General features: G+C 41.7%; 1 protein-coding gene across 2 annotated transcripts in view; it reads right to left on the minus strand.

The window, feature by feature from the left end:
- Positions 1 to 19858, minus strand: part of SPPL2A (signal peptide peptidase like 2A) — a 55269-nt gene extending 35411 nt beyond the window's left edge. Inside the window, exons 1-5 of one of the 2 annotated variants that reach the window (XM_021673150.2) lie at positions 19787 to 19858; positions 4245 to 4355; positions 3460 to 3642; positions 2888 to 2977; positions 1916 to 2049 (exon numbers count right to left, since the gene is read on the minus strand). In XM_021673150.2, coding sequence (XP_021528825.2) covers positions 1916 to 2049; positions 2888 to 2977; positions 3460 to 3642; positions 4245 to 4355; positions 19787 to 19852 — 584 coding nt within the window. In that variant the 5' untranslated portion in view covers positions 19853 to 19858. Of the gene's footprint in view, positions 1 to 1915; positions 2050 to 2887; positions 2978 to 3459; positions 3643 to 4244; positions 4356 to 9511; positions 9590 to 19786 lie in introns of those variants that run through there. The other variant, XM_064365672.1, reaches the window with a different exon arrangement.
- Between the last annotated feature and the right edge of the window lie 7176 nt (positions 19859 to 27034).

Raw genomic sequence — 27034 nt, forward strand, 5'->3', positions numbered from 1 at the left:
TTAGGAAATTAAGATTACAGATGCTTTGGGCCCCCACAAATAGTACATTACATCATTATTCACTTTAGCAGGAGATGCGGTTACAGGGACAGTAGGGTTAGAAGGGTTTCAAATTACCTGTAGAAGGTAATTTGAAAGATAATTTATTATAACTCATTTCCCCTAATCTGCATACATTAGAACTAATTTTAATAAAACTTATAAAGTATATAGAAAACATTTAAAGCTATTGTTGGAGAAGAAGGAGGATATACAGATTCAGTTGGATTGCGTTTTACTTTTCGATGTATGAATTTATGGCAAACAATACAGTTTGTGGTTTATTCATTTCTTTCAATAAAAATATTTAGAAAATATAATTTTTGTTTTTTATTTTTTTGTTTTGGAGATGGAGTCTCCCTGTGTTGCCCAGGCTGGAGTGCAGTGGCACGATCTTGGCTCACTGCAACTTCTATCTCCTGGGTTCAAGTGATTCTCCTGCCTTTAGCCAGGTGTGGTGGCATGTGCCTATAGTAGCTGAGACCATCACACCTGGCTAAATTTTTGTATTTTTAGTACAGATGGGGTTTCATCATGTTGGCCAGGCTGGTCTTGAACCCCTGACCTCAGGTGATCCACCCACCTTGGCCTCCCAAAGAGCTAGGATTACAGGTGTGAGCCACCACATCCAGCTGAGACAGGGTTTCACCATGTTGCCCAGGCTGGTCTTGAACTCCTGGGCTCAAGTGAACTGCCCACCTCAACCTCCCAAAGGACTGAGGTTACAGGCATGAGTCACTGAACCTGGTTTTTTTTTTTTTTTTTTTGAGATAAGGTCTCTCTCTGTTGCCCAGGTTGGACTGCTGGAACTCCTGGGCTCAAGCAATCATCCCACCTCCCCCTCCTGAGTAGCTGGGGCTAGAGGCATGTGTCACTACGCCTGGCTAATTTTTTTATTTTTAGTAGAGATGAGGTCTCACTATGTTGCCAAGGTTAGAAAATATAAGTTTTAGGCTGAGCATGGTGGCTCACGCCTGTTATCCCAGCACTTTGAGAGGTTGAGGTGGGTGGATCACCTGAGGTCAGGAGTTCGAGAACAGCCTGGCTAACATGGTGAAACCTCATCTCTACTAGAAATACAAAAATTAGCCAGGCATGGTGTCAGGCACCATGTAATCCCTGTAATTCCAGCTACTCGGAGGGCTGAGGCAGAATTGCTTGAACCTAAGAGGCAAAGGCTGCAGTGAGCTGAGATCATCCAGCCTGGGTGACAGAGTGAGATTCCATCTTAAAAAGAAAAAAAGAAAAAACAGAAAATATAATTTTTAATGTGAGAAATCCTATATTTGAGAGATGCCTCAATTTATCAGTGGTTTTTATAAAGCAAAATCAAAAACAAACATGGAGCCTGGGTGTGGTGGCTCATGCCTGTAATCCCAGCACTTTGGGAGGCCGAGGTGGGCAGATCACGAGGTCAGGAGATTGAGACCATCCTGGCCGACATGGTAAAACCCGTCTCTACTAAAAATACAAAAAATTAGCCAGACGTGGTGGCACGTGCCTGTAGTCCCAGCTACTTAGGAGGCAGAGGCAGGAGAATCGCTTGAACCTGGGAGGTGGAGGTTGCAGTAAGCCGAGATCATACCACTGCATTCCAGCCTGGGTGACAGAGTGAGACTGTGTTTCAAAAAAAAAAAAAAAAAGTCTCTGATGTGACATTAATGTTCCTCTGCCATTGGAAGAGTTAGAGAAATCTATGAATCTTTTCTTCCTAGAGAAAATGTAAGTGATCCACATGACGACAAACCTGCAGACTGGGCTTACTGGCATCATATTCTGAGGGCAGATAACATTTTTAAATGTTGTTATATGATTACAATGATTGCAAAAAAAATTAACCATTTATTACAAAAATGCTAAAGTTAATTAAACTTACAATTCAACTAGTCCACTCCAGTATCCACCTAATGCCACAGTGAACACAGAAATTACAAAAATAACCACCATAGTATAATCAAAGTTAGGCCACGATGGAGAATACATTTTCACTGTAACATTATTTCCTAGAGTCTGAAAGACAAAATAACAGTTAAACACAGGAATAACTTTTCTCTGTACTATAGTCGTAACAGCAATAGTCCACATTTTACTCTGGAATGGATATTATACATCAGACAGTCAAGAAGACTAGAATTATTGTCTGATGATGTAATATATTCTCTAGTCAAAAGTATGACATGCTTTGGTTTATAAAATCTTGAAAGTGCAGTGTTCCACACAATCATATTTGGTTCAAGAATTTAAAGTTAAAATAAATGACATGACAAGACATTTTTTTTTTCCTTTTTTTCTAGAGTGCATTCTTGAGACAAGAGATTTTTAAAGAACTGAAGACAAACATCCTTTCTCAGGTTTAGTAGGCTTTGAGACACTGTGCCAAATGAGACGTGAGTACTTTCCAAAGAAAAACTTGATAGGCCTTATACCCTCTTTTTTTTTTTTTTTTTTGAGACGGAGTTTCGCTCGTTACTCAGGCTGGAGTGCAATGGCGTGATCTCGGCTCACCGCAACCTCCGCCTCCTGGGTTCAGGCAATTCTCCTGCCTTAGCCTCCTGAGTAGCTGGGATTACAGGCACGTACCACCATGCCCAGCTAATTTTTTTGTATTAGTAGTGACGGGGTTTCACCATGTTGACCAGGATGGTCTCGATCTCTTGACCTCATGATCCACCCGCCTCGGCCTCCCAAAGTGCTGGGATTACAGGCTTGAGCCACCGCGCCCGGCCAGGCCTTATACCCTCTTGTTAGCAAATGGAGCAAATGTAACACTCGAAATTAAATAGCAGCAATTAAAAATAAAAAGATATACTATTTATAAACTTTATCTAATATGTAATTACTAATTTACCTGATTCATATCTTTAAAGTCTTTGTGGCTTATAAATGCAATCAGTATTTTCACATCAGGAAATTCAGATCTGTTACCTGAGGGAGGAAACTAAAAAAAAAAAAAGTATGAAAACTTGTTTACTAAAATATTTATAGAATAAAATACTATTCCATGAAATATAAATATTATATCTTTCTTTAAGTTATAAGACAAAATTTCAGGTATTCTTTCTTAATATTCTGTAAGTTCTCAAAATTGAATCCTTTTAACATGAACTTAAATTGATGAATGCTATTACACATGGCATTTATAATATGATATATATCCTATTATGTAAGTATAATATGCATATGTCTATATATATGCATATATATGTATTTGTTCCTAACAAAGTCTTACCTGTTTTAGGAATAGAAAACCTGCAAAACTTTCCAAGTGAATGCCTATGAGGTCTTATTTATTTACAAAGAATCTTGCTATCAGATTGCTCAAAACTCAGCCTCTAAACCATATATAAAGATGTCTATTCCATTTCTGTGAAATTTCACATCATAAGCTCAAAATAAGTTATGATTGTTTTTATAACTTACTAAGACACTGTTGTTGACAACTAACATTGCTTCAGCACCTCCTTTCTGTGCAATTCTGGCTTTTTCAAGAAAATGGCAGCTTCCCCATGGCACCACAACTGCTTTGTTCTTTATGCCAACAGGAGGAATATCAGAAAGGTTGCATAGTGGTGTGGAGGTCAGATTCATCAAACTAATGGAAGTCTGAAAACAAGAAATTTCTTCTTAACATGATAAAAATCATATTTCATCCTAAATGCATTCAGTTATAAATACTGCATTCAGTTATCAATATTGGTTTAAGACACTATCTTTTAAATTAGAAATATTTAGGCTTAGAATTAAGTATTTAAAATTCTCTATTTTCCCAGAGAGAAAAACACTTGAGAAAAATCAATGAAATTATTAGTTATTAACAACCACATATTACAACGGTTTTATACAGTAAAACACAATTGTCACACATTCTCATTTCTTCAATTATTTATTTATTTATTTATTTATTTATTTATTTATTTATTTTTTAATGAATGAGAGGTTCATCATATTGCCCAGGTTGGCATCGAACTCATAACCTCGCCTCCTCAAGCTCCAGGACATCTGGCCGGAGCTATCGCGGCTCCCCAATTTTTTTTTTTTTAGTAGAGATGGGGTGTCAGTAAGTTGCCCAGTTGGTCTTGACCACTTGGTCTCAAACGATCCTCCCATCTTGACTTCCAAAAGTGCTGGGATTACAGGTATTAGCCATTCTACCCAGCCTTCTTCACTATTTTTATGTTTATGAATAGTAACTGTGATTTACTTACTGTATTTTCTAGGGTACTTGGAAGAGCTGTCCAATAAGGGTTATAAAGCATGCAGTAGTCCTTGGACATGCCATTTCCAGACGCATGCAAGATTGCTTCCTGAGCGGCTGTCTAGGAGACAAACAATAACTTTCAAACCAGCAATGATTTGGCTTTTCAACAACTAAGGATATTAATAAAGCTATTTATGTACAGGGTTGATCACATTTCCTTGAGAGGGATGGCCTTCCATGAATTTATTTAATCTTGTTTGAAGAAATGAAAAGGAGGCTTAGGAATATTAAAACTATACATAATTGCCCAGCACACCTTCTTTAAGGAAAATAGGTCACTTTCTTAAGGGAATAACAATTATGACTTGTTATAAGGGTCGTACCCCAGGGAGGAGTCTTGCTATGATGTAACTTCAGTCTTCCCTTGACAGCTGGAAACTTTCCTTTCCAATCTCCTATGAATTACTACTTCATTGTTTGTTTGTTTATTTATTTATTTGAGACTGTGTCTTGCTCTGTCACCCAGACTGGAGTGCAGTGGCACGATCTCGGCTCACTGCAACCTCCACCTCCCAGGGTTAAGCAATTCTCCTGCCTCAGCCTCCTAAGTAGCTGGTACTACAGGTGCATGCCACCACGCCTGGCTAAGTTTTGTATTCTTGGTAGAGACGGGGTTTCACCATGTTGGTCAGTCTAGTCTTGAACTCCAGACTTGCCAAAGTGCTGGGATTACAGGCGTGAGCCACTGCACCTGGCCACTGTTTATATTCTATAAAATGACATGTACTCAAAATCCTCAATCTGTCTTACTTTCCATATTCTACTAGGAACTAGAGTACAAAGAAAAAAAGTACATTATTATTTCTAAGGGCTATCTTTGGAAGAGAACCAGCTGGAACTTTAAGTAAATTATTCTTGCTCATGTTTTCAACATTCTCCAACTGCCTATTCAAAAAGACCAATCCAGAATTTAAAGCACAGAAAAAGAAAAGCTTTGTCTCATTTCCCACTACCTTACATAGAATTAGATAAGAAAATAAGATGAGAAAAAGAGAAATACAGTTTTCATTCAGCTATATACTTGGTGGCTATGACTGGATTCTGACAGCACAGCTGAACTAATACGTTACATTCTTACGATATAACAAACTTCATGCTAGGTTACTTTCATACATTTTTTTGATTCAGTGTCCCAGTTTTACAAACAAGGGCTCTCAGACTCAGACAAGTCACTATCATAACCTGCCTAAGGAAGGTCATATAGTAGAATCATTTTCAATTCTAACTATAGAAAGTAATCAGGAGGGTTTATTTTTGGAAAGAATGTTTCACAAGTGAATTGGGTACTTCTTACTGCAACCAACAAAATGACACATTAACACCATGATTTCCTGCACTAGTGTTGCTGATTTGACGATCTGCTTAAGGTGGTAACTGTAGGATTTCTCCAGTGTAAAGATATGTTTTTCCCTTTTATGTTTGATAAGTAAGTAATCTATGACACCATGTGAACAGCCCAACAGCTTCTTCTCACCAGGATATTAGCCTCCATAATGATCCTTGCCTAAAAGTAATTTCCCATATCACACTGAGGATTACAAGATGGTGAATTTTTAAAATATTGTCTTTCCTTCTACCCTTACTGGCTAGTCTCCATTTTTTTTTTTTTTTTTTTATACGGAGTTTCGCTATTGTTGCCCAGGCTGGTGTGCAATGGCATGATCTCGGTTCACTCCAACCTCTGCCTCCTGGGTTCAAGTGATTCTTCTGCTTTAGCCTCCAGAGTAGCTGGGATTACAGGCGACTGCCACCATGCCCAACTAATTTTTTTGTATTTTTAGTAGATGGGGGTTTCGTCATGTTGGCCAGGCTGGTCTTGAACTCCTGACAAGTGATCCACCCGCCTTGGCCTCCCAAAGTGCTGGGATTACAGGCTTGAGCCACCGCGCCCGGCCGTATCCTTCTTTTTAAAAGAGCTCTACTCTTTCCCCTACCATCTTTTAGTATCAATAGAGATAAATTTATGTTTTAAAAAATTCAGGGTGGTATAATTACAATGATTTGCTTGATATCCAAACTGTCCCGAATTTGGTCATTTAGAGCCTCTCCTACCTGACTCTTTGTGTCCTTTATACAAGACTCACACCTGTAATACTAGCACTTTGGAGGCTGAGATGGGGGGATCACCTGAGATCAGGAGTTCCAGACCAGCCTGGCCGACATGGTGAAACCCCATCTCTACTAAAAATACAAAAATTAGGCCAGATGAAGCGGCTCATGCCTGTAATCCCAGCACTCTGGGAGGCCATGGCGGGTGGATCACTTGAGGTCAGGAGTTTGAGATCAGCCTAACCAACATGGTGAAACCCCGTTTCTATTAAAAACACAAAAATTAGCTGGGTGTGGTGTGGTGGATGCCTGTGATCCCAGCTACTCAGGAGGCTGAGGCAGGAAAATCACTTGAACCCGGGGAGTGGAGGTTGCAGTGAGCCGAGATCATGCCACTGCACTACATCCTGGGCGACAGAGTGAGACTCCATCTCAAACAAAACAAAACAAAAAAACCCTTCTATGGGCACAGTCTTACTCTGAGCAGGAAAAAACAAACAAATAAAAAACACAAAAGAAACCCAAGACTTCATTCATCTTTGAGGACTTCTTGTTTTTTTTGGCACAAGGTATCCTAGGCTGACTTTGTCCTTTATCTGCTACACATCCAGATCTAGCCATTCTATTAAGCTCCTTGAGGAGAGGAAAGGTACCCAGATCAGGATCTGGGTCCTAACTGTGCATGCTGCACAAAAAAGGTATAACCTTTTTAATAAATAATTAGCAGCATCTATCAAAAACTTTAATACATGGAATCCTCTGATTCTTATCTACATATATAGTATGCAAAAGCGCAAAAATAAAGTTATAAGTATATTCACTGCAATATTGTATGTAATAGCAAAAAAACCCAACCTCCACCAATAAGGTACCTGTTGCATTATGATATGCACAGTACACAGCTACTCAAAAGAAAGAGTTAGGTCTATCTCCAGAAACAGAAGATATCCATAAAATAACAAATGAACCAAAAATAAAAAAATAAAATAAAAAATAAAAAGAGAGAAAAAAAAATAGAAGATGTCCATAGTGAGAAAAGTAAGTTTTAGAGTGATATTTATAGTATAATCCTATTTTTATATAATAACCCCATAAGAAACCCCTACAATGTATCTGTACATTTATATGAGCTTGAAGAAAAATGTGGAGAGATACACAAAGAGGCTATTAAAAGAATATACAGCAAATTTTGTGAGGGAGCCAGTATGCAGCATTCCCCAACAAGTTAAGCCTTTCCAGTACATTTTAAATATCTCAGTAAAATTTCTCATAGATATTGCATAGCTTCAAAAATTCAGTTTACTACAATAGATATTATGGTACAAAGGTTAGGTTAAGAGCATGAGGTTTAAAATGATAATCCAAGGATACAATGCTAGTTTCACCATTTACTGGTTACAAGTGATTTAACCTATCTTTAAGTTTCAATATCCTCAGCTTTGAGATAACAATAAACACTCAGACCTCACAGTTATGATAAGGATTAAATTAGATGATGCAATTGTTAATACATACTAAGCTCTTAATAAATATATCTAGCACCTTGCCAAGCACTTGTGCAATGTAAAAGAACTACAAAAGATTAATGGTGAGAAGATTAGTGGTTACTTGGGTCCTGGTGGGATGTGGAGATAAGGGGTACAGGTAAAGGGTATGAGGTTCCCTCCCTCCCTCCTTCCTTTCTTTGTTCCTTTTTTTTTGGAAAGAGTCTCATGCTGAAGCCCAGGCTGGAGTGCAATGGCGTGATCTCGGCTCACTGCAATCTCTACCTCCCAGGTTCAAGCGATTGTCCTGCCTCAGCCTCCTGAGTAGCTGGGATTACAGGTACACACCACCATGCCTGGCTAATTTCTGTATTTTTGGTAGAGATGGGGTTTTGCCATGTTGGCCAGGCTGGTCTCGAATTCCGGACCTCAGGTGATCCACTGGTCTTGGCCTCCCAAAGTGCTGGGATTACAGGTGTGAGCCACCATGCCTGAACTTCTTTAAGACTTTATTTTAGAGCAGTTTTAGGCTCACAGCAAAATTAAGCAGAGAATACAGAGTTTCAATATATCCTCTTATCCTACACATGTGTAGCCTCTCCCACTATCAATATCCCAAAGCAAAGTGTTACATTTGTTACAACCGATGAACCTTCATTGACACATCATTATCATCCAAAGCCCACAGTTTCCTTTAAGGTTAATTTGGTGTTGTACATCTTATGGGTTTTGGTAAGTGTACAATGACACATGTCCATCATTACAGCATTGTAATAAACAGTTTCACTCCCCTAAAATTCCTCAGTGTGCCACTTATTGAGTTTCTTTTGCTGATGATGAAAATGTTACAAAATTGGCTGTGGTGATAGTTGATAGTTGCATGTATCTGTGAATATACTTATTGACCTGTACACTTTAAATGGATAGAATGTTTGGTATGCAAATTATATGTCAATAAAGCTGCTGAAAAAAGAACACAAAACAAGAAAGTGGCAGGTCGAGGTGGCTCACACCTGTAATCCCACCACTTTGGGAGTCCGAGGTGGGCAAATCATGAGGTCAGGAGTTCGAGATCAGCCTGGCCAATATGGTGAAACCCCATCTTGAAAAAAAAAATTAGCAAAACAAGAAAGTAAAGTCTGGGGAGATTAAAAGCAAACCTGAAACAGATAATCATGAACAGGATGTAATTAAAGTTAAAGACTTCCTAGGGAAAACTTTAATAATTCTTAACGTATTAAAAATGCAAATCTGGATGGGCATGGTAGCTCATGCTTCTAATCCCAACCCTTTGGAAGGCTGATGCAGGAGGGCCGCTTGAGGCCAGGAGTTTGAGACCAGTCTGGGCAATATGGAGAGACCCTGTTTCTTCAAAAAAAAATAAAAAAATTGCTGGGCGTAGTGGTGTATACCTTTAGTCCCAGCTACTCTAAAGGCTGAGGTGAAAGGATTGCTTGAGCCTTTGAGGTTGAGGCTTCAGGGAGCCATGACCATGCCACTGTACTCCAGCCTAGGTGACAGAAGGAGACCCTGTCTCTTAAAAAAAAAAAAAGCAATTCTCGGGTCCCATTCCAGACCTACTGAATCAGAAGTTCTGGCCAATTTATGTTTTAACAAGCCTTTCTGGAGATTCTGATATCAGTTAAAGTTTGAGAACCACTGCTATTGGAGCAGTACTTACAGGAGACAAGATCTCACCATGGTACTCAGGCTGGTCTCAAACTCCTGGCCTCGTGATCCTCCCACCTCAGCCTCTCAAAGTGCTGGGATTACAGGTATGAGCCACTGTGGTTGGCCTGATATTCTGCATTTGTAATAAGCTCCTAGGTGATGCTGATGCTGCTGGTCAATGGACCACACCTTGAGTAACAAAGCTATAAAAGAACAGAATAGTGGAAACCACAGTTCTGTGTCAATTAAGTTGGGAAGCATATAGAAAATGGGCTTGAAAGTTAGTGTCTATTGAAAACATTACAAGTGCCAAATTAGGTGGTCCACTCATGCTAGTATTATATCATTTGACAAAGGCCCTTTCTTTTCACCTTCCAAGTTAGAGACATGCTCCAGAATGTCTGAATTTTTCTATTTTTCTTTCTTTCTTTTTTTTTTTTTTTAAAGAGATGGGGTTTCTCCATGTAGGCCAGGCTGGTCTCAAACTCCTGACCTCAGGTGATCTGCCCACTTCGGCCTCCCAAAGTGCTGGGATTACAAACATGAGCCACCGAGCCCAGCTTGAATTTTTCTTTGTAATCAACTGTGGTCTGGTCTTCTATGACTTAATTAAAAATCTTAAAAAAAATTATTTTAGTAAAAAGCTTAGTATCAAAAGCTAAAAGAGGCTGGGCATGGTAGCTCATGCCTGGAATCCTAGCACATTGGGAAGCTGAGGTGGGAAGATCGCTTGAGGCCAGGATTTGAGATGAGCCTGGGCAACATAGTCAGATACCATTCTCAATTGAAAAAAACTGTTTAAGGAGTAGAAGGGATTTAGAAATAACATACTCTAGTCTGTTCATCTTATAGATTAAACAGACCCAAAATGATCAAAAGGATGTCAGTTGGTCTCAGGGCTAGAACTGAGTTCTCTAAAACAGAGATCAGCAGTCTTTCAACTCTGCTCTCACTTCAAGTCCCTTCACACAGCTAGATCCCCAGGCACCTCTTTCTCAGTGCCCAACAATCACACTCCAGTTTTAATAATGATCACATATTTCTCTGCATTAGTTGCTAACTCCCTCCCTTCTACAATACTGGCATGGGGTTTCCTATCACTTCTCAAATTCCTCTGATAACCAATCAGTTCCTCCCACATCCTAAATTCTTGCCTTACATTCTTCTAAATATTCCTAATTCTAGGACTCCAGGGCTCATGGAACTCCTTTCCTATTATAATTGGTCCTCACTGCTCATCCCAATTCTTCCTTTTACAGGCAAATTCCTTCAGACTGGTCTTCGAATCAAGAGTCCTCCAGGGCCATCATATCAATCTCATAACAGGATCAAATAACACGCTGAATATTCAGCGTATTCAAATACGCTGAATTTTCTTTTCAAATTAAAGAATTTTAATGTTTCCAGCCTGGCCAACATGGGGAAACCCCGTCTCTACTAAAAATACAAAAATTAGGCAGGCATGGTGGCAGGCGCCTATAATCCCAGCTACTTGGGAGGCTGAGGCCTGAGAATTGCTTTGACCCAGGAGGTGGAGGTTGCAGTGAGTTGAGATTGTACCACTGCACTCCAGCCTGGGAGACAGAGTTAGACTCTGTCTCAATTTAAAAAAAAAAAAAGAAGAATTTTAATGTTTAAATCTATCTTAATGTTGCCTATTCCTCTGATCACTTTTCTACTAAATAGCTTTTAGTATGACAAGTATCAAAATATTTCTGAAAATCTAAAGCAATGACAACTCTGGCCAGTCACGGTGGCTCACACCTGTAATCCCAGCACTTTGGGAAGGTGAGATGGGCAGATCACCTGAGGTCAGGAGTTTGAGACCAGCCTGGCCAACATCGTGAAACCCCATCTCTACTAAAAATATAAAAATTAGCCAGGCGTAGTGGAAGGAGGCTGAGGCAGGAGAATCACTTGAACCTGGAAGGTGGAGGATGCAGTGAGCCCAGACCATGCCATTGCACTCTAGCCTGGGAAACAAGAGCGAAACTCCATCCCTCCAACCTGCCCCCCTCAAAAAAACGAGGCATGGTGGTTCACTCCTGTAATCCCAGCACTTTGGGAGGACAAGGCAGGCAGATCTTGAGGTCAGAAGTTCCACACCAGCCTGGCCAATATGGTGAAAACCTGTCTCTACTAAAAATATAAAAATTAGCCAGACATGGTGGCATGTGCCTGTAGTCCCAGGTACTCTGGAGGCTGAGGCAGAAGAATTGCTCGAACCCGGGAGGCGGAGGTTGCAGTGAGCCAAGATCACACCACTGCACTCCAGCCTGGGTGAGAGAGCAAGACTACATCTCAAACAAAAAAAAAAATGCAGATTCTGATCCAACAGTTCTTATTTGTACCTATTCCTGACATGATTATGCATTTCTAACAAGCTTTCAGGTGATGCTCTGATGTTGATCCAGAGTACACGGTTATAGACTTCATTATGAATAGTAGTCTTCTAGACGGTACAAGAGTCCTCTTAGGAGTTTTCTCAAGAGATTACAATCACAATGCATCTGCAGTCTGATGGCACAGACATTTGTGTTTAGGCAAGCAGTTCTCCCATTCTTCTCCTGAGTTTATTCAGAACTCTTCCATAGATGTGTTACTGGGTCCTACTTTAATCACTCGCCTCCACAGTCTGTCAGTTAAACCTGGTTCGTGTTATTTGTATTGTTTTCCATTAGATATACTTATGTCTATGTCTTCAATTTAAAAAGATAATATGTGAATGTGACTATAACTCTCTCTCTCTCTCCAATTAACCCCTTTGTAATCTTTCTTTATAAAATGTACAAATAGGCCGGGCCTATGGTGACTCATGCCTATAATCCCAGCACTTTGGGGGGCCAGAGGTAGGCGGATCACCTGAGGTTGGGAGTTTGAGACCAGCCTGACCAGCATGGAGAAACCTTGTCTCTACTAAAAATACAAAATTAGCCAGGCATGGTGGCACATGCCTGCAATCCAAGCTACTAGGGAGGCTGAGGTAGGAGAATTGCTTGAACCCAGGAGGTGGAGGTTGTGGTGAGCTGAGATCGTGCCATTGCACTCCAGCCTGGGCAGTAAGAGCAAAATTCTGTCTCAAAAATAAAATAAAATGTACAAATTAAACTATGCATACTTCTATTTTTAGATACCAAATACGAGGAAGGCTTGGGGACAAATGTTGTTAATAAACAACTTTTTTTTAGAACGAGAACTAGCAATTTTTAAAAATCTATATTCATAAACCAGAATATATAAAGTTACAGTGTAATCACTGGTAAATTTGAAGGAGCAACAGTCACCTGCCCTTATACTATAGCAATGGAAGAGATATCCCTCTCTTTACAAATATCTTTCTCTTTTACACAGGCATCAGTTTAAATCAACAGCAACACAATGAAAGAGTTGAAAGGAGCCCCTACAGGAAAGGCAGAGTTGAGATTATCTGAATGACACATGTTCCAAAGTCAGGCCTAAAATCTTTCTGACCATTCACTCTTTCCTTCCTAATAACTTATATAATCAAGTCAACATACATTGTTTCTATTCCTGCTTCCAGTATTCAAGGTTTGTAGAAAGGATGCCCTGAAAGTGACTATAATTACATTTACAGAGATTATGAATAATTACTTAAATAGTGATTAAGTCGGAGCTAGGACATCAAATAGGGATTTACAGGGAATCAAAGTTGTCTGTGGGCCATGGGAAAAGCATGAACAGAATCATTCCTTCCATCTGGGCAATCTGGCAACATAGAATGCACAGGCTCAGGGGTAAAAGGATGTGAGGAGAAGACAAGGCAGCTATTCATTCATTCATTCATTCAATACTCTGCAGTCTGTAAGATATAGGGGAGACGGCAGAGAATAAGTTAGGTAAAGATCCTGCTTCTTCACAGGGCTTATACACCACTTGTTACCTAGATCCAGCCTTCTTCCTGGTTTTCTCTAAACAATCTTACCACTTAAAAATATATCTCAAGTTTACAGAATTTATGATTTACATTAGAATTCACAAACTCAAATGCCTACAAGGCCAGGCAAGTAATATAAATGCATAAGTCAGAACAGATTTAAAACAACAGAGCATGGTAAAGCTTGGCAAACTCTGGCCTAAAGGTAATCAACTTTAAAAAAAATGTTGGCTGGGTGCGGTGGCTCATGCCTGTAATCCCAGCACTTTGGGAGGCCGAGGTGGGTGGATCACCTGAGGTTGGACATTGGAGACCAGCCTAACATGAAGAAACCCCGTCTCTACTAAAAATACAAAATTAGCCAGCATGCTGGTACATGCCTGTAACCCCAGGTACTTGGGAGGCTGAGGCAGGAGAATCGCTTGAACTGGGGAGGCAGAGGTTGCAATGAGCCGAGATCACGCCACTGCACTCCAACCTGGGCAACAAGAGTGAAACTCCATCTCAAAAAAATAAATAATAAAAATAAAAATAAAAAATAAAAAATTTAATATCTTGAGGGAAGGGCCTATACTTGGAGACTTTATGGTTTGGATTTTCATAAACAGACAAAATTTCAGGTGATTTTTAACAATTGATTTAATATATAATAAGCATATCTATCTATCTATCTATTGACAGAATCTCTGTCACCCTGGCTACAGAACAGTGGAAGGGTCATAGCTCACTGCTGCCTTCAACTTCTGTGTGATTCACCTGACCCTCCTGAGTAGCTGGGACTACAGGCATGAGCCACTGTACCCAGTTAATTTTTAAACTTTTTTAAAGACAGGGTCTTACTGTACTGCCCAGCCTGGTCTCAAACATCTGGCCTCAAGCAGTTCTCCTGCCTCAGCTTCCCAAAGTGCTGGGATTACAAGCATGAGCCACCATGCCTGGCCAACGTTTCCTATTTTTAAGCCTCATAAATAAAGTTAACAAATCTATCCTATCAGTCTTGTGGCCCATTATTGATCAGAAAAAAGTTATTGGCTGTGTACGGTGACTCACACCTGTAATTCTAGCACTTTGAGAGGCTGAGGGGGAAGGACTGTTTGAGCCCTGGAGTTTAAGACCAGCCTGGGCTACATAGCAAGATTCTATCTCTATTAAAACATACATATTTAAATTACATTAATAAGAAAAAAAATTACTGCACAATTTAGTGGAAAGATACCAAAAGACCTTAGTTCTAGTCATATTTTTCATGACTTTCCATATGATCTAGGATAAGTCATAATTTTCCTGAATCTTCTCAGGATTTTTTGAGTTTCAAAGGAGATTATAGGTGTTGCATTTTGGGAAAGAGATATACAGCCATCAGTGGCTTAGAAAAGAGTCAACGGGATGTGGAAATTCACAGACAGCTCAGAGGCAAGGTAAAAGAAAAATTCTGAAGAACCTGAAAGTTAAAAGGAGGAATGTAATAAACCTAGAATGTCATTGTCAGCTCAGGCTCCACAATAAAGTACCACAAACCGGGTGGTTTAAACAACAGAAATTTATTTTCTCAAAACAACAGAAATTTATTTTCTCACAGTTCTGGACCAAGATGCCAGGTGGGCCAGTTTCTAGTGAAGGCTCTCTTCCTGGTTTATAGTTACCTTCTCACTGTGTCCGCACATGGCAAAGAATGGCAAAGGGAGAGAAAGCTCTCTGATATCTTTCTCTTCTTTTTTTTTTTTTTTTCCAAGACAGAGTCTTGCTCTGTTGCCCAGGCTGGAGTACAGAGGCACAATCTCAGCTCACTGCAATCTCTGCCTCCCAGGTTCAAGTGATTGTCCTGCCTCGGCCTCCTGAGTAGCTGGGATTATAGGCACCCGCCACTATGCCCGGCTAATTTTCGTATTTTCAGTAGAGACAAGGTTTCAACCATGTTGGCCAGGCTGGTCTCAAACTCCTGATCCCATGATCCACCTGCCTTGGCCTCCCAAAGTGCTGGGAATACAGGCATGAGCCACCACACCTAGCCTGATGTCTTTTCTTAAAAGGGTACTAATCCTATCATGAGGGTCCCATCTTCATGACCTCATTTAAACCTAATGATCTCTTGAAGGACCCATCTCCAAATACCAATACTTTGGGGGTTATGGCTTCACCATATGAATTTGGGGTGGGGCTGTCAGGGGTCGGGGGACACAATTCATTCCATAGCACAGCAGCTCAGCAGATTTCTGACTGCCTGGGTAGCAGAACATACCTACTTTCCCCTGGAGGTTGAGAGAAGAGAGCAGAAGAGAAAGAACTGAAGATTCTTTGAGTTGGTGTAGTATATAAATGGAATGCAAATTTTCAGCAACAGATTTTTCTACTGGGGATCCTGATTATCATTTCATTGTATCAAGTTCAAGATGCAGCTATATTCTACTTCACAGTCTTTGAAGGAAAAAAAAATCAACAAAACTATTTGTGTGTGTGTGTGTGTGTGTGTGTGTGTGTGTGTGTGTGTGTTTTAAGACAAACACAGTCTTCTCTGTCACCCAGGATGGAGTACAGTGGCATGATCATACCTCACTGCAGCCTCAAACTCCTGGGCTTAAGTGATCCTCCTACCTCAGTCTCCAAAGTAGCTGGGAATAGAGACATAAATCACCACGCTCAGCTAATTTTTTAATTTTTTGTAGAGGTGGGGTCTTGCTATGTTGACCAAGCTGGTCTCAAACTCCTGACCTCAAGCAATCCTCTCGCCTCAGTCTCTCAAACAGAACTTTAATAAAGACACTGTGAGGAGCCAGGCGTGGTGGCTCACACCTGTAATCCCAGCACTTTGGGAGACTGAGGCAGGCGGATCATGAGATCAGGAGTTCAAGACTAGCCTGGCCAAAATGGTGAAACCCCATCTCTATTAAATATACAAAAATTAGCCAGGCATGGTGGCAGGCACCTGTAGTTCTAGCTACTTGGGAGGCTGAGGCAGGAGAATCGCTTGAACCTGGGAGGCAGAGGTTGCAGTGAGCTCAGGTCACGCCACTGCACTCTAGCCTGGGTGACAGAGTGAGACTCCAATCAAAAAAAAAAAAAAAGACACTGTGAGGAAGACTCAGGATTCTTCAGAGAACTTAGGAGCAATTTAGAAAGAGATGCCAGGCACGGTGGCTCATGCCTATAATCCCAGCACTCTGGGAGGCCAAGGCAGCAGATCACCTGAGGTAGGGCGTTGAGACCAGCCTGACCAACATGGAAAAACCTCGTTTCTACTAAAAATACAAAATTAGCTGGGTGTGGTGGCACATGCCTGTAATCCCAGCTACTCAGGAGGCTGAGGCAGGAGAATAGCTTGAACCCAGGAGGTGGAGGTTGAGGTGAGCAGAGATTTCACAATTGCACTCTAACCTGGGCAACAAGAGTGAAACTCCATTTCAAAATAAATTAATAAATAATAATAAAATAAAAATAAAGTAAAAAGACAGAGCCAGAATAAACATCATCCATTTTCTTTGAAACAGAATCCCATGACTGGATCCACACTGTGAAATAAAAGTCTGACCACTGGGGCCCAGGACCAGGGTTGAACTGGGGAAGGAGAGGTGTAAAATGTAGTTATGATAGCCAGGCATGGTGACTCACGCCTGTTATCCCAGCACTTTGGGAGACCGAGGCAGGCAGATCACCTGAGGTCAGGAATTCGAGACCAGCCTGGGCAACACAGTAAAACCCCATCTCTACTAAAAGTACAAAAATTAGCCAAATGTGGTAGCGGGCACCTGTAATCCTAGGTACTCGGGAGGCTGAGGTAGGAGAATCACTTGAACCCGGGAGGCGGAGGTTGCAGTGAGCCGAGATTGCCTCATTGCACTCCAGACTGGGCGACAGAGTGAGACTCTGTCTCAGAAATAAATAAATAAATAAATAAATAAAGATAAAATAAAATGTAATTATGGCAAGGTCAAGACACAGTTAACTACCTGCTAGGCATTCATTTTATTTCTAGACCCAATGGATTTAAAAAATATTAAAACAGCCAGAAGTGCTGTAGCTTGAGTTCAAAATACACAGTGAGGTCATGCTGATGTGAAGACGAGCATAATGAGGAGGGTAGGCTAAATGATCTTTAAAAGCCTTTCCAATACTAATTCCGCTGCCTCTTCTACATGGATGTGCCAGTGGTTTCAGAAGACTATGTGCAACTTCTATTATAGATGAGGATGTTGGCCCTGTTATTACATGACTAAGGAAAAGTAGTGCCAGCTTCAAGAGCCCAGAGAGGAGAAATGAAATGACTGCGCTGGCATCTCTAATCAAATGAACTCAGAAAGGCTACCTGGAGCTATAAAATTAGGGAAGAGGAATAAACAAAGGGCTTTAGGGAGAAAATGGTAAAAGACTTCAGAGTTGGAGGAAAGGAACTAGGTATCCAGAAAGAAGAAAAGAGAGCTCAAGCTGAGGAAAAGGAAACCAGATCTGCTCAAGTTCTCAAAACATGAAAGGAATGAGAAAGACCACCTCAAGAAATTAAAGGAAGGAGGAATCAAGAAGAAAACAAATCCATAAAGAAATCAACAAGAAATAGAAAAATCAGTGATACTGGCTGGTATCGAAAAAAGATCCTTACAATTTAAACAGATCTTGTCAGTTTACTCAGTCATCAGGACAGTATCTACCATATAATAAGATGTATACCAAATATCTGCTGAGTAGAAGAACGTTACTTAATCCTCACAACCACCCTAGGACCGAGAAGTATACAACCCGAGATTACCATGGTGAGGTACAACAAAGTACAAAGGTGCAATATAAAAAGCCTAAAATCCAGAATGTGGGACACAGCCTAGATACAATTTAGGACAGGGATGATCTTTAGATTTGTGAAGGCTGTGAAATAATATGACAAGTCTACTTAAGTAGAGTTTTCTATTGAGAGGGCTCAGGGATTTTAAGAAGAATTTCAATGTGAGTTTATGAAGAACCGATATATCACTAAGCTATTAATTTATGTTGAGAAAGGATTAGTATGAACGTGATATTATATATATTCATTTTTTTTAAATATTCATTCTTAAAATCAGCTCAAGACATTCAAACGAAAATGAGCACAAAAACACTTTGGGAAGTTTTATATCTAGGTTATAGTTTTGCATACATCGACATAGTATCCGAATATCTTTTGGACATAAGTATTATATGTCTGTATTACACAGTAAACACCTTTAAAAACTCAAACTAACGCTGCTATTTTGTTACTCTTTTTATATCGTACTCCCCTCCCCCAGCAATTTTTAGACACATTCTCTCAGGTTCCTCATGTTGCCTATCAAAGTTATGAATACACCAAAAGGCACTTACTTTTTGGCTTAGATTTTGGTTTTTCAATAAATATTAAAGACACTTTTGTATTGTATATATTCATTACTACTAACCCTTTAAACTGGAGAGTCCGCAAAACATTGTTTTTCAAAGAAATCACACATTCTAATAGAACAAAACAGGCTTACACTGCACCAATTCTGTATAAGTAACATTCATAAGTTTCCAACCTGAAACTCCCTAAGTGAAAGTTACTAGAAACAAAAACTGAAACACTAGGTTCCTGACAACCCCCCTCCCACATTGAAGCTCAAATTACTTGAGGCCGAATTTTAAAACACTATTACTTCTCTGTAATTATGACAACAAACCTATGAACACGTATTTGTTACTTATATTTAACCGACCCTCCCCACCCAACCCTTTATATTAGGCAGAAAACTGAAAACAACTAAAGGCATTACATTTTGGTGTCTTCTTTTAAAACTTATTTTAAATTACTGTTATTACAAAACAACCCTTCCCGGCCGCCCCCACAAAAAAACCCTTATGACAGAACCAAATGAGCCCTAAGGCGAAGCAGGAACTATTGTGTGGGAAGGAAAATTTAAAAAGACATCTGTGTCTTTAATTTATTGCAATTAAAGTGCAGTCCTTGAACCGCTAAACACCCTGGCTTCTTGTATAATTTTTTTTTTCTTCCCAGGGGTATGAAGCGGTTAAGGAAGGCTTAGACAATAAAATCCAGAGGTCAATTTAAAACACACTGGGACAGTCAGCAACTATCGAGAAGCACCAAGGTCAATGTAATCTAAGAGGCTCCTCTGATCTTTTTGGGTAGGTATTTCGCCGGACTTCAACCGTTGGGAACCGAGTGGGGGGCAAGAAAGTTGGGGGAAAAGGGGGGGAAAGGGGAGGCTGGAAAGAAGGAGGTGAGTAATGGGAAGGGGAGGAGAGGAAAGGGAAGCGCGAGAGCTGGCCAAGTAGGCGCGGGCAGAGGGGAGGCCGGGCGGAGGGCCGGGGTGGGGAGAAGGGGAAGGGAGCCCCGGGCCTGGCTCCGGCCCCGCCCAGCCACTGGGAGGCCTGCGCGCCCTTCCGCCCCCTTACCAGCGGGAGCAGGAAACCCAAGAGCAGTGCGGCCGCGGCAGGGGGCAGCCGCCGCTGCGGCCCCATCGGGCTGGTGGGAGCCGGGTGGGGGGCGCGGCGCGGCTCACTCGGCGGGGTACGCTCGGGGTCCCGAGGCTAAGCTGCCTCCGTGGCCGGACCGGACCGGACAGGGGCTGGCCGGGCTAGGATGGGACCGTCACTGCTGCAGGGACCGCCACGGCAGCGCCGACTTCCTCTTCCGGCCCCGCCCGTAAGATACGGAAACCCCCGCGCCGGGCTTGAAAAGTCCCCGCGCTCTCCCGGCGTCCGGGCGTTCCGGCTCTGCGAGGCCACCGGCTGCGGGCCTGGGCCTGTCGCTTTCCGGCTGCCTGATTTTAACTTACGCCGAAGCCTGGCAGGAGAAGGGATTTCTCGAGGCCTGCTTCTCAAGGCTTGGAAGCGTCTGAGCGTCTGCTGGGTTCCCCAGTAACTACCCTAGTGTTCCATGGAGCCAGAAATCTAAGGGTCACCCTAATTCATCTGCCTGTCATTTGATCCTGGCCAATCTAACTCACCGCATAACCCAAATCCATCCACTTTCTCCAGAACTGCCACCACTCTATCCAGGTCACCAACGTCTCTCTCCTCCGGATGGGCCTCAGTTTCCCCTCTGGACAGCCCAATGGCCACGTAGCAGTCCCAGAGTGATCTTTCAAAACATATAAATCAGATCGTGTCTCTCTCCAATCGTGTAACACTTGGAATAAAATCAAAACTCTACTCTGGCCTGCAAAGTTAAATGTGGCCCCTGCCTTCCTGTCTTTCCATCTTTACCACTTTCCTACACTTTAAGGCGCACGGACCTTTGGCCCTTCCGGCCTTTGCTCTGGTAGTCTTCCCTACTGGAGTGCTCTGCTCTCCAAAACTCAGAATACCTGCCTTCATGTATCAGCTTCAATGTTGCTTCACCAGACAGGACTTCCCGACATACCCAATCTAAAGTACCTGTGCAGTCACTTTCTTCCTCCCTCCCTCCCTTCCTTCCTTTTCTTCCTTTCTTTCTTCCTTTCTTTTTCTTTCCCTCCCTCCCTTCCTCCCTCCCTCCCTCCCTCCTTCCCTCCTTCCTTCCTTCCTTCTTTTGTGAGATGGAGTTTCCCTCTTGTTGCCCAGGCTGGAGTGCAATGGCAAGATCTCAGCTCACCGCAACTTCCACCTCCTGGGTTCAAGTGATTCTCCTGCCTGAGCCTCCTGAGTAGCCTGGATTACGGGCATGCACCACCATGCCTGGCTAATTTTGTATTTTTAGTAGAGACAGGGTTTCTCCATGTTGGTCAAACTGGTCTCGAACTCCCGTCCTCAGGTGATGCACCCACCTTGGCCTCCCAAAGTGCTGGGATTATAGGTGTAAGCCACTGTGCCCAGCCTGTTCAGTCACTTTCATATCATGGTTTATTTTAATTTTATGCATAGCACTTTGCATTCTATGTATAGGCTTATTTATTTATGTCACCTCCTCTTGATAGCAAAGAGTGTCTTTGCTTTGTTCACTGCTATACCCTTTATATCTGCAGCATTTGCCATATAGTAGGTCCTCAGATATTTGTTGGATGAAAATTTAAATTTAAATATTTAAATATTCAAATGCTGAAAAGGACAGTGTCCCTACCACCCCACAGCTCATAGTTTAGTAAGGGACACAGACCTGTGAGCAAACACAGTTCAGGGTGAGTAGTGCCTCTTGTTTGCCCAAGATATTATGGAAATATCAAAAGGAGGTATAAAAGGGGTGACGGGAAAAACACCAACCTGAGCTGAGTCTATGTCAGTTAATTTTAGCAAGGCAAAGGGTAGAAGAAGGGGGACACTTCCAGGAAGAGTGAGCCCTTAGTGTCAAAGCCAAAGGTGGCATTGAAGGAACTGCAAAACTTGAGCTTGGCTGAAGTTATGAGTGGTGAAAGATGACATGTGAGAAGAGGTCAGAGGCCAAATCACAAATACATTGGGACTGTTTGTGACTTTGGGCTTTGTCATGCCAGGGGTAAAGAACAAATGAATAATAAACAGGGCAATGACATACACTTTCTGTTTTAGAAAGCTCTCTGTGGTGGCTGGTAGGGCGGCAGACGTGTTGAAACAGGGCAAGAAATGGAAGCCAGGAGACCTGTTAGACCATCTACAGTAACAATCCAGGGACAGTGAGGACTTGAACTGTGGCAGAAGAAATGGGGAGGAGGACATGGATCTAAAAGTTTGGTAGAAGAATTTGGTGATTGAGAAGACCATGGAGATAAAGGGAGAGGTACGATTCCCAGGGTCTTGCCCTGGGCTATTTATTGAGTTGGGTGCCACAGGTGAAGCAGGTCAAGTTGATAGGATAAATGAGGGAGGAGAAATACTTTTGGATGTGAGTCTGAAATGCTTGTAGGATATCCACGTGTAAATATCTGTTGATTGATGGCTATGTGGGTTGGTCTGAAGCTTAGGAGCACAGTGAGGCCAGAACTGCCTCATTTGCTGCCTGTCAATTCTGAACTCTTTTCATACCTTCAAGTTGCCCACAGCAAGCCAGATCACCCCCTGCCACCTTTGTTTTTTGAGATGGAGTTTCGCTCCTGTTGTCCAGGCTGGAGTGCAGTGGTGCCACTGTACCCGACCCAGGTTCCCCCTTTATAGAAAAGCTGTGATGGACTAGATGATTTCATCTCTAAATATCGCCTTCTGCTTCTCATATCCCTTTGCCTACTGAATTGCCAAATTGGCTCCTGGGCTATCGGAAAAGCTCTAGTTTTTGTTTGTTTTTATTTTTGAGACAGGGTCTCACTCTGTGGCCCAGACTGAAGTGCAGTGGCACGATCTCGGCTCACTGCAGCCTCAACATCCCAGCTCAGGTAATTCTCTTACTTTATCCTCCTGGGTAGCTGAGACTACAGGCATGCGCCAACACGACTGGCTAATTCTGGTATTTTTTTTGTAGAGATGAGGTTTCGCTGTGTTACCCAGGCTGGTCTTGAACTCCTGAGCTCAGGTGATCTGCCTACCTCCCAAAGTTCTGGAACTTGTGAAAGGAAAATAAGTCTTGGGACCCCAAAATCACTAAGCCAAAGGGAAAAGTCAAGTGGGGGAACTGCTTAGTGCAAACCTGCCTCCCATTCTATTCCTTAATAAAAGATAGCTACTAAGATAAAGAGCTATATACCTCCTTCATAACGAGTTTCCTTGTGGACAAAGGACAGACAGAACTCAAAGTCATCCCTTTGCTCACTGAGGTAAATGCGTATCTGATTGTTTCCTTTGAAAGGCTAATCAGAAACTCAAAAGAATGCAACCATTTTTCTCTTGCCTACATATGACCTGGAAGCCTTCTCCCCGCTTCAAGTTGTCCACCTTTGCCTTTCCAGATGGAACCAACGTACATCTTACATATTGATTGATGTCTCATGTCTCCCTAAAATGTATAAAAACCAAGCTGTGCCCCGACCACCTTGGGCACATGTCGTCAGGACCTCCTGAGGCTGTGTCATGGGCACATGTCCTTAACTTTGGCAAAATTAACTTCCTAAATTGACTGAGACCTATCTCAGATATTTGGGGTTCACAGACTACAGGCATGAGCCACTTTTCTGGGCCTGAAGCTCTCTAGTTTTCTTGCTTCCATTTGTGCTCATTTTTCCATTCTCTTGGTTGGAAAAAAACAATGTTGGCAGCCAAGGAACATGTGTTATATGGCTGGTTCCTTGTGCAATCTGTCTTTATCTGCTTTAGTTTTCTCACCTGAAAAATGTGGACAGTAATACCTCTTCAGCCTATGTTGCATGATTGTTGTAAAAATTAACTGATTTGTAATGTGTGTAAAATTACTCTGGAAATTAAAGAAAGAACGAAAGGAGGAGGGGCTGGGAAGGAGAATCAGCAAAATAGAAGGCTGTAATCTAAAATGTCAGCACCATTTGTCATAATTCTTCTGCCAGAATGGTTTCTCTTTGATCAAAGTCCCTGTGCAGGATGAAATGAAGGAAAATGGGAGGATTTATGGAAAATTAAAAGATTCCTGTTTAATGACTTTACTGCTGAAAAGGCTGTTACACATGAATTTCCCTGCAAGTATTAGGTAGGATAAAGAATATCTGGGTATTTTTTAGTCAGTATTTTTCTTCTATAAAGAAATTACATATAAAAACACAATTATGAAAAATAAGTATAAATAGATTAAAGACCATTTTGATTTGTAAATATATTTAGTTGATAGAATTTCTTCTTCTTTTTTTATTTAGATGGAGCCTTGACACTGTCACCCAGGCTGGATTGCAGTGGTGCGATCTCTGCTCACTGCAACCTCCGCCTCCTGGGTTCAAGTGCTTCTCCTGCCTCAGCCTCCCAAGTAGCTGGGATTACAGGTGCCCACCACCATGCCCAGCTAATTTTTTGTATTTGTAGTAGAGACTGGGTTTCATTATGTTGACCAGGCTGGTCTTGAACTCCTGACCTCATGATCTGCTCTCCTTGGCCTCCCAAAGTGCTGGGATTACAGGCATGAGCCACCACACCCAACCAGAATTTTTCTTTTTCTTTCTTTCCTTCCTTCCTTCTTTCCTTTTTCTTTCCACGGAGTTTCACTCTGTGGCCCAGGTTGGAGTGCAGTAGTGCAATCTCAGCTCACTGCAGCCTCCGCCTCCCAGGTTCAAGCAATTCACCTGCTGCAGCCTTCCACGTAGCTGGGATTACAAGCGCCCACCACCATGCCCAGCTAATTTTTTTGTATTTAGTAGAGACTGGTCTCGAACTCCTGACTTCAAGTGATTCACCCACCTTGGCCTCCCAAAATACTGGGATTACAGATGTGAGCCACTGCGCCCATCCAATTTATTCTTTTTCTATATAATAAAAGATAGCATGTCAGAGCCTTTCTTTTATTTTTAGTTTTTATTTTTGAGACAGAGTCTCGCTCTGTCATCCAGGCTGGAGTGCAGTGGTCCAATCTCGGCTCACTGCAACCTCTGCCTCCAGGGTTCAAGTGACTCTTCTGCCTCAGCCTCCTGAGTAGTTGGCATTACAGGGCCGCGCCACCACACCCAGCTAATTTTTTTTTTTTTTTTTAGTAAAGACAGGGTTTCACCATACTGACCAGGATGATCTGCCTGCCTCCGCCCCGCAAAGTGCTGGGATTACAGGCGTGAGCCACAACGCCTGGCCAGAACCTTTCTATATTCCAGGAAACAGGCAGAAAATATCGGCTTCATTTTACAAAAGAGAAACGGCCAGATGGACAGCAGAGGAAGAGGAGCTGAAACTCATTGTCCTGTCCCTGCACACTAGATCATTCATAGGACGTGTTGTTTGCCAGCACTGCACAGTGTTTTTACCCAGGGGATAATGAGCTGCAAGGACTTTTTTGGGCAACTGGATAATTACTTTAGTACATGGTTCCTGATAATGGTTTGACTTACAATTTTTTGTCTTTATGATGGTGTGAAAACAATATACATTCATTAAAAACCATACTTCGAATATCCATGCAAACATTGTATTTCACTTTCAGTACAGTATTCAATAAGTTATATGAGATATTCAACACTTTATTACAAAATAGGCTTTGGATTAGGTGATTTTGCCCAACTATGGACCAGTGTAAGTGTTCTGAGCATGTTTAAGCTAGGCTAGGCTGTGCGCGGTGGCTCATGTGTATAATCCCAGCTCTTTGGGAGCCCGAGGCGGGCAGATCACGAGGTCAGGAGATCGAGACCATCCTGGCCATGGTGAAACCCTGTTCTCTACTAAAATACAAAATATTAGCCAGGCGTGGTAGCACGTGCCTGTAGTTCTAGCTACTCAGGAGGCTGAGGCAGGGGAATCACTTGAATCTGGGAGAAAGAGGTTGCAGTGAGCTGAGATCATGCCACTGCATTCCAGCCTGGTGACAGACTAAGACTCTGTCTCAAAAAAAAAAAAGATAAGCTAGGCTAAGCTATGGTGTTCAGTAAAGTAGGTGTATTGAATGCATTTTCAACTTATGGGTTTATCAGGATGTAATCCCATTGTAAGTCAAGGAACATCTGTATAGACCAGCGATCCTCAATCTTGGCTACTTATAGAATCACACAGGGGAACTTTAAAGAATATTGATGTTTCAGTCCCAATACTTCCCCTCTCCCCACACAGATCCTAAGTTTAATTTTCTGGATGCGGCCTGGTGAATCAGGATTGTTAACGCTCCTTAGATGATTCTAATATTCAGCTAAGGTTGAGAAATGTTGTCTTAGACTGTCATTCTTAAAGTGTGGCTCCTGGACCAGCATATCAGAAACACCTGGGAACTATAAGAAATTCAAATTCTTGGGCCTCACCCCAGAAACTCTGGAAGTAGGGTCCATCAATCTATTCTATTAATAACAAACCCCCTATATGATTCTGATGCATGCTGAAGTTTGAGAACCATTGGTTTGAAGCAATGTCCTTCAACTCTGGCTGCATATTAGAGTCATCTGAGAAATTAAAATGAAACTAAATAAATTCTATGCTCCAATACAAATTAAACAGAAAGGAAAAATAGATGAATTAATAATTATAGTTAAATATTTCAAGTGAAACCTTTCAATAATTGAAAGAACAAGTAGGCAGAAAATCAGCAGGGATACAGAAGACTTGATCAACACCATCTACCAACTTGATCTAATTGGCATTTATAGAACACTCCACCCACCAACTGCGTAATTTCAAGGGTACACAGGACCTTTACCAAATGAACTATTTGGCCATAAAACACATCTTGATAAGTTTAAGAGGTTTAAATCATACCAAGTATGTTCTCTGACCACAACAGAAATGGAAATCAGTAACAGAAAGATGTCTGGAAAATCCCTAGATAATTAGAAATTAGATATATGGGCTGAGTGCAATGGCTCATGCCTGTAATCCTAGCACCTTGGGAGGCTGAGGCAGATGGTGAAAGTGGGACCCACTGACAAGTCTACTGAAGAGTTTTAAATAAACTCATGAGAGGAATGGGAGAACTGCTTGCCCAAACACAAATGTCTGTGCCATCAGACTACAGATGCATTGTGACTGTAATCTCTTCAGAAAACTCCTAAGGAACCCCTGTACTGTTTAGAAGACCAGTAGTTTCACTACTATTCATAATAAAGTCTATAACCATATACTCTGGACCAACATCAGAGTATTACCTGGATGCTTGTTAGAAATACATAATCATGGAATAGGTGTGATTAAGACCTGCTGGATCAGCTGGGCATGGTGGCTCACACTTGTAATCCC

The sequence above is a fragment of the Aotus nancymaae genome, unplaced genomic scaffold (assembly GCF_030222135.1).
Source record: "Aotus nancymaae isolate 86718 unplaced genomic scaffold, 86718_ANA_hifiasm-v0.15.2.pri h1tg000062l, whole genome shotgun sequence".
NCBI lineage: Eukaryota > Metazoa > Chordata > Mammalia > Primates > Aotidae > Aotus > Aotus nancymaae.